Source organism: Siphateles boraxobius, unplaced genomic scaffold (assembly GCF_051911475.1).
Source record: "Siphateles boraxobius isolate OS27281-9 unplaced genomic scaffold, OSU_SipBor_1 9, whole genome shotgun sequence".
Taxonomy (NCBI): Eukaryota; Metazoa; Chordata; class Actinopteri; order Cypriniformes; family Leuciscidae; genus Siphateles; species Siphateles boraxobius.
In genome coordinates, this window is record NW_027509219.1 from 26,986,101 (window position 1) to 27,001,122 (window position 15,022).

The window sequence follows — 15,022 nt, forward strand, 5'->3', positions numbered from 1 at the left end:
CCCTAGCGTCCTGGAGTGCGCGTAGGGAAACCGGAAGTGGCCTTTCAGTGCTGTTATGCTGGTACTTTTTCGCGGCAATCCAAACGTGATGCAAAGACTTTTGAGAGGAATATGACAGCTGATTTTTGACGTTAATATAGAAGGTAAACTTTCATATTATTATATTATCCGTTTCGAAGATACATTTCTTAATTCGAGCTCTATCTTCAGCTGAATAAAATTGTATTTAGAAAGCGAAATATGTTAAGTTATTGTAACGTTATTTAGCGCCAGTTCAATGAGACTCAAAACTTTCGTTCTGTTACACTTGCGATTAATGAAATGTGTGACTCGGAACGTCTAACGTTAAATCTTAATGAGGTCGTTTCTGTTTTTTACAGTTTTTTCTTTATATTTGAACATCGGCGGAAACAACAACAACAATGGCATCAGTCACTGCAGAGGACATCAAGTCTGAACTGGACACTTTCAACATAGCCTTCAACAATGACACTGTGGACAAAAGTAAACGTCAAGTTTCTTATTTATTGTTTTTTGTATATAAAATTACAACATTGTTAGCATGCCATGACATAATGCTCTAAAAATTAGTACATTCCTTATTGTGAAAATATAAATGTGTGTGTATAACTTTTTTTTATGTTTTTGAAATAAGTCTCTTATGCTCATCATGCCTGCATTTATTTGATCAAAAATACAGAAAAGAATAGTTATATTGTGAAATATTATTACAATTTAATATAATGGGTTTCTATTTTAATATACTTCAAAATATAATTTATTTCTGTGAAACAGTTGAATTTTCATAAGTCAATACTCCAGTCTTCAGTGTCACATGATCCTTCAGAAATCATTCTAATATGTTGATTTATTATCAATGTTGGAAACAGATGAGCTGCTTAATATTTGTTTAATGTTATACTTTTTTCAGAATTCATTGATGAATAAAAAGTATCAAAATATAAATATTTTCTAACAATATAAATCTTTACTATCACTTTTTATCAATTTAACTATATTAATTTATTCTTTTTTTTTTTAATGACTGACCCCAAACTTTTGAACGGTAGTGAACATTGTTACCAAAGATTTCCATTTTAAATAAATGCTGTTCTTTTTCTCAACTTTTTATTCAACACAGAATCCTGAAAAAAGTATCACATGTTATAAACAAATATTAAGCAGCACAGCTGTTTCAAACATTGATAAAAAATCAGCATATTAGAAGGATTTCTGAAGGATCATGTGACACTGGAGTAATGGTTGATTAAAATCCAGCTTTGCATCACATAAATAAATAGGCTATTTCAAAGTATATTCAAATAAAAAACCATTATTTTAAATTGTAATTATATTTCACAATATTACCATATTTTCTGTATTTTGATTAAATAATAGCAGGCTAGTTTAGCATAAGAGACTTCTTTTAAAAACATTAAAAATGGTAATGTTTCCAAACTTTTGACCGGTACTGTGTATATGTATATATATATATATATATATATATATATTTATATATATACATATATATATATATATATATATATATATATATATATATATATATATATATACATATTATACTTACAGTGGTCATATGCGGTAATTATTCTTTCTCGTAGTGTTGGAGCAGTGTTTGTGTCACAGGCTGAATGGGGATGAGATTGTATTCGAGTGGTTTGCTTTCAGCGCCTCTAAAAACCAGCTGCTGCTCACTCTTGATAACCTGGACCAGTTTGAACATGAAGTTAGTACAAGGCCATTATAAACGCATACTGCTGCATGTCAACCGCAACACAGATATTCTGGCATCTCTTGAGATGCCTTAATAAATAGGATACTATTTTAATAAATGTTTCCCTTCTTGATTTGCATACTGCTTATGTACTCTTTCAGATACTGAACAAGAAAAAGTCAAAAAGCTCATCAAAGGGAAGCCAGCTTAACAAGACTAGAGACATCAACTCAATCCAGGAACTGTATCCTTTCAGCTCAAACAATCACTAGTTTTAATTTGAAATTATTTCAATTGGTCCCTAAATGTTCACAGTGGTCTTCTTAACAGAGTCTCACAGAATCCGAGCAGAAGAGGAAGAGGAGAACTTGTTGGATTCCTATTCAACACCTGCCAAGGTGAGAAAAACGGGAGTCAGGTTAATGGGGGAGATTTGCTGGAACACATAGAAATTCATTATTGGTTCGCAGTCAGAAAGTATTGTATAGCTCAGCTCTTAACCCAACTTTTATTTGAACTGCTGTAATTTGGAATACATTGAAATGTGCTTTCTTCGTAACTGGATTGGTAAGAAAGTGCAAATGTAAATGTATTACTGTCTTCATCTCTGTGTTACCACAGGGCTCTCAGAAGAGAGCGTTGACCACCCCAGAACATCCTCAGTCCAAGAGAGGTGTGGCCCGACTCGCCAGTCCCAGTCTAATGCTGTCACCTGCCAGCTTCTCATTAAGGTAACCAATTCACCATTTTTTTTATCTAGATAGCTTTAAATATATGAGGTCTTTATTAGGCAAACTAACCATTAACAAAATCACCAAGGCAACCAAAAGTTTGATCTCCCAGTAAGTACCCTAAAGACAACATAGAATAATTACCATGACATGTCTTTTCACTTCAAGATGATACAATACATTTAATCTAATAAAAAATTATATTATTTGTTTGTGTAGTGCAACGCCTTCTCAAAAATATGGCATGCGTGGGGGACGAGGAGAGGTGGTTTCGTCGTTTGGGACGGTGCAAGGTCCTCGCTGGACGGGTAAAGGACAGACAAGTGTGAGGGTGGAAATGCTGGCAGGAGGAGACAATTCACTCATCAGCAGCTACAAATACATGTTCCAGAGACTGAGAGACGTGCGGGACGGTGAGTCCATGTTCTCATTGTTGCCGTCAGTTAGGCATGGAGTCATGGAACGATTACCGGTTTCAAGATAAACCACGATAAAATATCCTCACAGTTAGTATTATCGTTTAAAATTGAATTATCACGAAAACCGTGTTTTCGATTATTGCTTTTTTGAAAACTTGCGTCAGCCGTTCTAACAGATTCAGTCTAACAGCCGCAGCATGCAACATTGTTTTTGTGTGCGAGAAGACATGGTGGAAAGCAGTGACAGTGCTCGGGAGATTCATCCCCCAAAAATCCTCCCTGCCGCGGCTGCATCTTCTCAGTGATGTCCGATATTGTATGTACTATTCTCTGTTATTGTTAAGCCCCACTAAAGATATAAAAATGTTGTAAAGCACCATATTACCATATTCAATTACCACACACAGACACACGCTGATATCACGTGTGACGTTCGCTGTGTTATCAGCCTCTTCCACCTCACTATAACTTCATCTCCAGAGCCGCTCTGGGTCTGATTCACTTCATGAGCATTTTACCGTTTCATTTGAGAAAAAACTATCATCATATCATAAACCCACAGAAACTCAAATGTCTTCACGGCAACCCATCAAAATAAAAGTTTGGTATAACTTGAAGAAATTGACAGAAATATATTGGGGTACTGTAGATTTAGCTATGTCTCAATGTAATAATTATACTAACACTAATAATAATAATTATTATTATTATTATTATTACTAGGTGTGTAGAGGGTTGCTTGTGTTTTACTTGATCTTTTTTTATAAAAAGTTTACTTTTAAAGAGCATGTGGCCTTCAAATGTTTATATGTATTATTTACTTATGATTACCATCATAAATATTAAATTCATTGAATTTGATTTAATATTTTTTTAGATAGTCAAATAGTTCCAACAGATTTTGCTGTGGTATCAAAATTGTTACAGAGAACCGTAAAATTTTAATGGTATTGGCACCGACTACTGGAATTTGGGTAACGTGACAACCCTAGTAGAGAGCTCTATGAATTGTTCTTCACACACACAGTAACTGAAATTTACAACTGTTAAAAGAAAATGCTCAATAAACGGTTGCATAGATATGATCTAAGCATCAATATCTCTTCCCCTTGTTTTTTTTGACTTTTCAATGCGAAGCGCTGCGCTCTGTGACTCCATGTTGCTTCAAGCGCATCATTCTGCGCACTGTGTGTGTGTGTGTGTGTGTGTGTGTGTGTCTCTGTGTGTGTGTCTGTGTCTGTGTGTGTGTGTGTGTGTGTGTGTGTGTGTGTGTGTGTGTGTGTGTGTGTGTGTGTGTGTGTGTGTGTGTGTGTGTGTAGCGCTTTCATATGTACTACTGTGCAGCATCCACTTGGATGATGTGACGGCAGCCACAGTATAATGGCGCCAGTGCGCTCACCACACACCAGAGGAGATAGAGTGCGGCAGCCAATTCAATGGATTGGGGTTTATAAGGAGGCCATGATTGGCAAGGGCCAATGGAGGGAATTTGGCCAGGACAATGACATGACAATTAAGAAATTAAATTCATTTTATATGTTTACAAATTTTATGTATGTTGTACATGTTGTTATTGTATGTATATACTTGATACGTAAAGACTGTCTCTTTATATATTCTTAAACATTTATTTATGTCCTTGTCTGTAGTTCTGACGGAAAAGATTGAAGAGCTTGGAGAGGAATTGCGGAGTCATTTTAATATAGAGGAATTCTCTCCAGTTTCATTGCCAGTTCAGGTACAATCACAGATATCATCATAATGGCTCAATAATTCAGTTTTATCAAAGTGATAAAAAAGAACTTATTTATGGCTGGTGTACTAAATTTAATTTTGGAGTCTGCATATTCATGATCTCATTCTCAGGATAGCATCACAGTACTGGGGCAGGTGTGTTGTGACAGTAACGGGAAGCTCAATGCCCAGTCTGTGCTGCTGGAGGCTGGACAGGAACAGGGAGGCAGACAGGTGCCTGTGGATCTGTCTGAGCTCAAAGAGTTCTCACTCTTCCCTGGACAGGTGAGATATACACCTATTGGATGCATATACTGCTTTTTTCCTCTTTTTTTATGTTTGTTTTTAAAGTATTGCTAAGTAATATTCTATTACTAATTTTTACGTTTGTTTTGTAGGTTGTTGTCATGGATGGGATGAACACCTCTGGGGAGAAGTTTGTAGCTACCAAACTATACGAGGTATCTCACTAATACCCTTTATACTTTAGACTTGTTTAGGTTAAGTTTACAATTTGTTTTATGAATTCAATTTATTCAGTGATTTGTTTGTCCACTAGGGTATTCCCCTCCCTTTTTACTGCCCTTCTGAAGTGAAACATGAAATGGATGAAGGTAAGATTGGTGAAAATGTATTAAGAACATCCCTGATGAGATCATGGCTCACATTAAACCCTTTATAACACACTTTTTCAGTGTCTGAGCCTGTGATGGTTATGATGGCTTGTGGACCTTACACCCCCTCTGAAAGTCTGACCTATGACCCTCTGATTGACCTCATTACTATCATCAATAAAGATCGTCCTGATGTGTGCATTCTGGTGGGTCCAGCTTTGTGCCCATTTCTGTGGTGTTATGTTCCAACAACCAGGTTGTTGTGATAAAACCTAATTTATCTTTGCAGATGACTGCTTTTCTGGACATTTAATCAAAATATGTTTAAATGTCAAAAAGACATTTAAAAGAAAAACTGTGACATTTTGGCTAGTAATTAACTGTTTATTTATCTCATAGTTTGGGCCATTTGTTGATTCCAAACATGAGCAGATTGAGGTAAACCAGATTTTGTATGCATTTTAAATTCCTTTATTAACAATTTTTCCTCATGCCCACAAATTTAAACACTTTCTACCTTTTTTAACAGAAAAACCAGGTTACAGAAACATTTCAGTCCATCTTCAAGAGATGTGTGGACAGCATAGTGGAAGGAACCAAAGGGTGTGTGTGTCTATATTTTTTCTCCACAGCTTTATAGAAAGTGATCACATATGTATGATTGTGTTTTTAACGCTTGCATTCTTTTACTATAGGTCGGGATCCAGGTTGGTGTTTGTGCCATCTCAGAGGGATGTCAATCATCATTGCATTTATCCTCAGCCACCCTTCAACCTGACCAACCTCAGCAAAGATGATACAGCAGTGAGATGATTAGCTAAATTCTCTGTTTATTTGAAAGTATATGCCTCTCTTTCTTCAGTTAAACACTAACAGATTTTTAGGACAATAATCTGAGCGCATAAATTGTAAGTGAATGGCTGCTTCTCCACTGACGCTTAAAAAAAACCCACACTGCGATCGTGACTGATTCATCCACTGCGGGTCTTCTGAAGCTAAACGATAGGTTTGTGTAAGAAAAATACTAATTTGAAGTTTGTATATTAAGTAACTCGGAAGCACAGAGGACCGGTTGTTCTCGCGTGAACTTCACAATGCACTTAAGTCACGCGTCACACTCACAACATCCCTCTCGTGAATGCTTATATCACAGTAAACTGGAAGCATTAATTCTTAGTTAAAATTAGTTAAAAATTCTTACACACACCTGTCGTTTTGCTTCAGAAGACATTGATTCATCCACTGCGTTCGAATTGATTAGGGTCACGACTCATGATCGCTTTGACCCGAGCGGGACCATTCACTTGCATTATATGGACTCAGAGATTGATCATTGTCCTAAAAATCTTAGTTTGTGTTTTTCTGAAGAAAGTAATACTATAGGTATGACATGAGGGTGAGTAAATGAGAGAATTTTCATTTTTTAGGTGATCTGTCCCTTTAATTAGAAAGACGTTATTTTTATATTATCTTATGCTGAATAAGTTAAACCATTTCTATTACTTCTCTTGTTGTCCAATATTCATTTTCCACCCTTAGCGAGTGACCTTGGCGAGTGACCCCTGCACGCTCCTCATTGGTAATGTGACTTTTGGCCTGACATCTACAGACATTCTGTTCCATATGGGAGCTGAAGAGATCAGCAGGTAATACCATTGAACCAACTGGTAATTATAGCATGAAAACAGCCTACAACTGACATGTACATTTACACTGTGGCTACTTTATGCCGAGTTCACACTGAACGATTTTAGGCCCGATTTTCGCTCGCCGACAGGTTTTGGGAGATCGCCGACAAATTCCAGGAAAAATCACAGGCAAATCGGTGCTCGTTCACGTGAGTGACAATCACGCAGTGTGAATTATCAAAGATGCGATCTGAGAGAATAGTCGACAGCTGTGAGATATTTGGCATGCTAAAAATCCTTCAAAAGGATTCAAAATCCTGCTGTATGAATGTGTTCCGACTGAAAACTACATAGTCGGTGACCTACAGCCAATGAGAGAGCAAGATACAGGGCAGGGGAAGTTCAGGGAGGAGTTATAGACCAGAATATCATTATTTGAATAGTAGGCTTGGGCGGTATCCAAATTTTGGACTTTTTCTTATTTTTAATACGTGGGCCGTTATAATATGGAGGCGCCAAATAATTTTTTAACCCAGGTGCTGAGGGGGTGTTAGATATAAATACTATTTATAAATGAGCAAAAATGGGACACTTAATAATATTTAATTATGACAATTAAAGTATTCATTATATTAATTAATTTAAATTAAATTAACAAGCAACAAGCAAGAAGTGCATTTGTAAATCCGGTGATACGCGTCCATTGATTTTTATTAAAGGAGAACTCCGGGCAATTTTTAAGTTAATCTTGATCGTTAGAGCTTTGTGAGTACTGACTATAGAAAAAAAACGAACCGGATTGCTACTCGGAGCTGCGACCGCGAATGCCCAGAGCTCCCACCCAGCTAAAACGGCAGCTATGGGGGCATGGACATAAAGAGCGTTTTTGAGCCTCTTAACAGACACAAAATGCAATAAAAATGTCTGTCCAACATGAACAGGGACCCTACATGTGAACAAGATGCGTTTAGCAACTTAGCCATTGTTTCAACTCACCTAAATAGTATTTTAGACGGCAAGCTGTAGTCTCGCGCTGCAGTCCCGTGCTGTAGCCGGAAAAGGTCAACAATGTCCAGGTGGGAGGAGCGTTGATCATGTGCGACGAGTCTTCGTACATGGAATGGCATTTTTCTTCAAACGACCCCGCTGTGTTGAGTGTGTGTAGTCATCCTTGTCAAAGTGTTCACTGCAAATGCGGTAATCTTTAGCGCGTAGTACTTCTACGGGAGTTTGCACATCAAGTTGAAGTACAACTAGCCACAACTGCAGAATCTCGAGGTCATGGAAAGGAAGACGATGAAAATTTAAGCTCTTATATTTTCACATTCGGTTGCCACAATTCAGAAAGGCACAAACACGAACCATTTCTTCTTCACTTGTAAGCAACTCTGATCATAACTCGTCGCACATGATCAATGCTCCTCCCACCTGGACATTGTTTACCTTTTCCGGCTACAGCAAGGGACTGCAGCGCGAGACTACAGCTTGCCGTCTAAAAGACTGCTAAACGCATCTTGTTCACATGTAGGGTCCCTGTTCATGTTGGACAGACATTTTAATTGCATTTTGTGTCTGTTAAGAGGCTCAAAAACGCTCTTTATGTCCATGCCCCCATAGCTGCCGTTTTAGCTGAGTGGGAGCTCTGGGCATTCGCGGTCGCAGCTCCGCGTAGCAAGCACCAATCCGGTTCGTTTTTTTTTCTATAGTCAGTACTCACAAAGGTCTAACGATCAAGATTAACTTAAAAATTGCCCGGAGTTCTCCTTTAATACAACTTTTCTGTCAGTGCTGCAAAGATTAAGTTGACGATCGCCATCTCCTAGTGAACGTGCATATATAGAGAGAAATGCAAATCATGGATTACATAATCAGAAGGTATAGGCTAGCCTTTTTCTTTTCGTTTTGAACTGTTTCGTTTAAAGAAATTGACGATTGATATCTCCGTAGTGAACGCGCCTATAGATAGAAATCATGGATTAATCAGAGAGTATGCTGCCTATATATCTTTTCCTTTTGAATTGTTTCGTTTAAAGAAATTGACGATTGATATCTCCGTAGTGAACGTGCCTATAGAGAGAAATGCACATCATGGATTAATCAGAGAGTTTGCTGCCTATATTTCTTTTCCTTTTGAATTGTTTCGTTTAGAGAAATTGACGAATCGCCATCTCCATAGTGAACGATAGAGAGAAATGCACATCATGGATTACATAATCAGAGAGTAGGCTAGCCTATTTCTTTTCGTTTTGAATAGTTTCGTTTAATGAATTTGATGATCGCCATTTCCGTATGAACGCACATAGAGAGAAATGCACATCATGGATTAAATAATCAGCGAGTGGCCTATTTCTTTTCGTTTTGAATTGTTTCGTTTAATGAAATTTCAAGCTCTATTTAGATATAGGCCTATCTGTCATGTCTGTGAGACATACACTGAGTTTCGGTTAATTTATGATGAGATTTCAATGCAAGTGACCGCGGCGCGCCAGCGCACGATCATGTCATGATTATGTTGTCTGCTATATTTGATTCTTATTTATTAAATCCATGCAATTGGTTGATAAAAAAATTATTAAAATTAAGATACAATTTATACAAAACGAAATTCACTTTAAAGAAAGGCCTTTTACAAAATGAAACTTAATTAAGTGGTCAATGTCTGACTCCCGATGCATCCCATCTAACTCGTGCTGTTCAGTTTTCATTATCAACGTAAAAAAAATAACAATATAATATTTTAACAAATATAAACTAATGCGCTTATTTAATGAACTCGGGGCAAAATGCATCCTCGCAGCAGTGAGTGGGTGGTTGTTTCGGAGATGCGACATTAGGTTAGAGGTGTTTCCATCTCTCGCGGTCACCTTTTTTATTGCAACATTTACAAATTGCCTCGTCAGTATTTACCGCCTCTCCCTTCTCTCTCTCTCTCTTTCTCCTCCACACTGTCACTTGATGACAACTACATAAGCATTTTTAGGCATTGAATAAATTATATTTATATATTATATATAAGTGCCGGTAATGACGGTATTGAAACTGATACCGTTGCTATTTTAACCTGTTAATAACCAACGCCCTCGGTACTGAAATGAAATAACACAAAATAGGTATCATTTTAAAGCTTAGAATCTCAGCTTTTTAATGCATCTAATCACTTTGATCAACTCCTAACGAGTGCTGAGTAATCCCTCTAAGACGGAGTGTACCGCCAGCTGGCGCCACCTAGCTTCGATAAAAAATAATAATAATATTTTTCAAAAATATTACCTTGATTAAGCTTTCAAATGACACCTATTTTAAGTTGGAGTCTGAAATTTACAATGAAGTAGCCAATTTTATAACTTCCTAAGTAGTGATGAGTTATTTGCTGATAAATAGAAAAAAAATGTTTTCATAATTTATGAAGTAGTACATACTACAATATGTCAAATACATCATACAGCTCAGATAGTCATGTGCCATATGTCATTTGAAAGGTCTCAATGAGTAGAATAGAACAAGCATAATTGTTTCGGGCTTTTTACTAAACTTGAGTGAGGTTTTGTACAAGAAGCCCCTCAAGAGACCATATGTAAATCATATAAGGATGCATAATTTAAGGCACATTTCCGTTCGTAACTTCATTAAACATACTCCGATTGTGGGAAATGACACATCATTATTTACAGCAGATTCTTACGATTAAAATGAGTCCAAACTTAACATAATCCATCACTCAGAACTAAAGATATTCCTCACAGACGCACGTAGCCAAGCAAGGTAGCTTAGACTTGGCCTTTTCACTCGTATCTTCATGAAAGATACATCGATCATGAAAAATGACATATCGTTATTTACAGCAGGGACTCACGATTAAAAAGAGCCCAAACTCAATATATTCCATAAATCAGATCTAAAGATATTCCTCATGGCGTTCCAACACAAAAAATACCACAGACGTACCTAGCCAAGTATATACTGGTGAAGCACTCGCGTTGGTTTTTCGCTTATAACTTCATGAAACATGCACAGATCGTAGGATTGCACAACATTATTTTCAGCAGACTCTCACGATTAAAAAGAGCCCAAACACAGCATAATCCATCACTCAGATCTTAAGATATTCCTAATGGAGTTGTAACACACGCACCCCCACAGGCGCACATAGAGCCTTGTATATAGATGGAGCACTAATGCCGCGATTTCACTCATAACTCAATGAAGCATGCATAAATCGTGTAAAATGGCACATCATTATTTACACCAGATTGTTAAGATTAAAAAGAGCCCAAACTCACTCACTGATGTGACGTTTCAGCTCATAACTCCATGAAACATGCATGGATTGTGAAAAATCGAATATCTTTATTGACAGCAGATTCTCACGATTACAAAGAGCCCAAAAACAACATGATCCATTTCGTTGATCACGAGATATACCTCACGAAGTGATGCATGCTTGGCTAAAAAACATGTCTCTCATCTTTCCGGGATGCAATGTGTTTTCCAATGTTTCCGGAGCCATCCGTGCTTTTTTCAAACGTGGGATAACACAAAATATGTATTATCTTAAAGCTTAGAATCTCAGCTTTTTAAAGCATCTAACAACTTCGATCAACTCTGAACGAGTGCTGAGTAGTCCCTCTAACTCTGAGGGCACCGCCCGCGGAGGCCACCTGGCTGCGAAAATATTAATTATCATATTTTTCAAAAATATTGCCTTGATTAACACAAAATAGATGTCATATTATATGTCTGAACTTAATAGTGAATGTAGCCAATTTGAACATCTCCTAAGTATTGCTTAGTTATTTGCTAATAAATAGAATTAATTTTTTTCATAATCTATAAAATACTTTTTTTTTACTATGTACTGCAATGTGCCAAAAACATAATACAGCTCATGAAACATTCACAGATCGTTGAAAATGGCACATCATTTTTTACAGCATACTATTACAATTAAAATGAGCCCAAAATGAACATAATCTATTGCGTTTATGACAAGATATTCTCCATGGAGGAACAATTTTAAAAATGCCCATTAGGGGGCGTCAATGACTGAACAAAAAGCCTGTCTTGGTTCCAAATGCTGTAACTTTTGATTCCTTTATCCAATCACCACACAATTTTATCCAGATGCAGCTCACATGTAGAGGGAATTCACCAAAAAAAGAATTTTCCACCTACCTTATTTCCTTCCTGAGTTATTATATGTCAAATAAGAAAGATATGCAAAATCATAATAAAAATTATATTTATTTTTTGTCTTTTATCAGCAGTTTCTCGGCAGGAAAATGTCCAAATGTAATGTAATTTATATTTTCAAAAAATTTGAAAAGTGTTCTATCAAACGATACCTACCTTTTGACTCTCCTTGCTATAGTTTTGGAGTTATGAGTCTTTAGTTTTGTGTGTCACTCAGAAAACAAAAATTTTTTTTATTGCCTTTCAAATGTGTGAGGACTAAACAAAAAGGCTACGTTTGTTCAGAATGCTGTAACTTTTGAGTACTTTATGCAATCACCACAAAATTTGATCCAGATGCAGGTCACCTGTAGAGGGACTTCACCAAAAAAGAATTTTTGAGCTACCATATTTCCTTCCAGAGTTATCCCATGTCAAACAAGAAATATGCAAAATCATAATAAAAATTATATTATATAAAAATATTATATAATTTTTTTTTTTTTTGTCTTTTATCAGCAGTTTCTCAGCAGGAGAATGTCCAAATGTAATGTAATTTATATTTTCAAAAAATTTGAAAAGTGTTCTATCAAACAATACCTCCCTTTTGACTCTTTCGAGTTTTGGAGTTATGAGTCTGTACTTTTATGCGTGTCTCTCAGACAAAGCAACTCAAAAATGGCTTCAGTGCTTAACAGGTTAAGACCCTGCGGTATACGATACCATAATACCGCCCAACCCTATTGAATAGATATATTTACAATTATATCAAACAGAAACAAAGCACAGGGTTGGAATCTCTAGGCTCCTCACTCCATTACTATTCAGAGGGCTGCGATGCTAAAGTGATTATCGATGCATCTTTTTTTTGTGTGGCTACTTTTTTAAAGCAAAGTATTTATGATGACCCATAAAGAATTTACTTACAATCCTTCCTATATTCATTTTATTAATAAAACAAATGGAAGTGATTTGGCAAGTCAACTGGAAGGTTACATTTGCCAGCATATGTCCCACCATTGCAAAGAACCAACAGGAAAGTAAATGTGTGCCTGTACTAGCAGCATACTTGCAGTAAATGAATACAAACTTCAGCATATTTGAATCTCTAGCATTTAATAATAGACTTCTAACCAACATCCTCCTGTTGTGTGCAATGAGCAATATAATCCTTCAGACAAAAAACATTTTGCTGTCGCAAAATCTCATCACAAATCTCATACAAAAATAATGCTTGTGGACTTACGCATATTCTGAATAATTAGTAACATACAAAGCCGCTCTTATACACAATTAAATAATAAAAAAGTGAAAGTGCAGAGAACACAGTCAAAATGTTACTTTTTGTGACTGGCATTGCACTGATACGTCCGTGCTTCAGAGTTCCGCCTTTTGCGTTCCTTCAATATTACGTTATTAGAGAGAGAAAAAAAACAAATTTTTTACATTTGTGCATCGATTCAGAATCGTCCACGTCGCGATGGATCTAAGAATCGATTTTTTTCCCCCAGCCCTAATTTGCTTGACCGGCAGGCGGCAGCACATTGCAAAATTATTTATTCACCCCCACCTCTCTGCAGAAAACACAATGCTCCCCTCGTCTCCCCAACTATTTCCTCCTGCATAATCTTTTTTTTTTCTCTCCTTTTCACTGCAGATCAGTGCACAGACAATTTGGATCGCAAGCTTTTTGCAGGCTATCATTTTTAATAACGATTTCAGTCTCACACACACGTGATCTTGCGTTATTTCCTTATCACTTCTCGTGTGTGTTTGGTTGTGAAATGACCAATGATCGCTGCAGTGTGAAACCTCCTGTCGCCGATCCATCGTGCAGTGTGCACACACCAGCAACTGAATGTTACCCCAGATAGTCGTGCAGTGTGAAAAGAACAGTGACCCGACTACTTGGAAAATCGTGCAGTGTGAACTCGGCATTAGGAACAAGAGTAAATTAACTTTTGTTTAAAGTGTACTGTTTTCTGATTCATTATTTCATTGACGATTATTTGAATTTAAAAATAAATACTCCTTCAGAGGAATGAGAGCGCAGAAGCACTGATTTGTCATTACCGTTTTTGCAGTGGCACTGGCACAGAGCGTTTCTCACGGATCATGAAACACATGTTGACCCAGAGAAGGTTTGTAGAACATTTCTCATCTTTAAATGAAATGACCTCGGTCTTGAGAAGCAGTAAAAAAAAATCTGTACTCTTCTTTGCTGCTACAGTGATATGCAGTTGTAATCTTTTGTTTATTTGTTCTTTTAGCTACTATCCTCTATATCCTCCTGCGGAGGAAGTTAACATGGATTATGAGAAGTTTCAACAGTTCAGCCAAATGAACCTCACACCTGATATTCTTATCGTTCCTTCTGAACTTCGGTATTTCATCAAGGTAAATAAATCATATTTCAGAAGTTGATTTATATACCATGTCAAACATTTTTTTTTATATCAATTCTGACTGGAACAAATTCGCCATTATTTCCCAGGATGTTATTGGCTGTGTATGTGTCAATCCTGGCCGTCTCACTAAAGGACAGGTGGGCGGGACTTATGGACGTTTACTCGTTCAGCCGAACCCTGTGCTGGTGGATGGGAAGAGAGTAAGCCCATGTATAGCAGGACAGGTGGTGAAAATATGATACAATATACCTTTTCTACTGCTTGAACTCTATTAAATCATGTCTGTATTTTTTATGTCTGTATTAAATCTTCTCACTTAAAGTGGATGGAAAATAAAATGCTTTGTAAAAGGCTGTTTTGTCCAGTTAATGTCTAGTTACAATGGTTTTTTTTTTTTTTACTATTTAAAATGAGTGTCAACATAAAATCAAAACTGATCTTGGACATTCTCTATTGTGAACAATTTATCAGTGCATGTTATTCCAAAAGAAATTATCTGTAAAATTTAATGAAAATGTAAAAACTTCCGTTCAGCTGATGTTAAGGCAGACTGCACAAGCTATTGAATATATAAACCGAAAGCC

At 36.6% G+C, this 15,022-nt stretch overlaps 1 protein-coding gene across 1 annotated transcript; it reads left to right on the forward strand.

Moving 5' to 3' along the window:
• Positions 1 to 4: 4 nt before the first annotated feature.
• pola2 (polymerase (DNA directed), alpha 2) lies at positions 5 to 14,791 on the forward strand. The gene is made up of 19 exons (XM_077223465.1): positions 5 to 143; positions 381 to 504; positions 1,623 to 1,747; positions 1,897 to 1,979; positions 2,076 to 2,133; positions 2,357 to 2,466; positions 2,686 to 2,879; positions 4,535 to 4,623; positions 4,752 to 4,904; positions 5,018 to 5,080; positions 5,179 to 5,233; positions 5,315 to 5,439; positions 5,633 to 5,671; positions 5,763 to 5,836; positions 5,929 to 6,037; positions 6,773 to 6,879; positions 14,115 to 14,171; positions 14,301 to 14,427; positions 14,525 to 14,791. The coding sequence occupies exons 2-19, from the start codon at positions 423 to 425 to the stop codon at positions 14,675 to 14,677; spliced, it is 1,803 nt and encodes a 600-aa protein (XP_077079580.1). The 5' UTR covers positions 5 to 143; positions 381 to 422; the 3' UTR covers positions 14,678 to 14,791.
• The last annotated feature ends 231 nt before the right edge of the window (positions 14,792 to 15,022 follow it).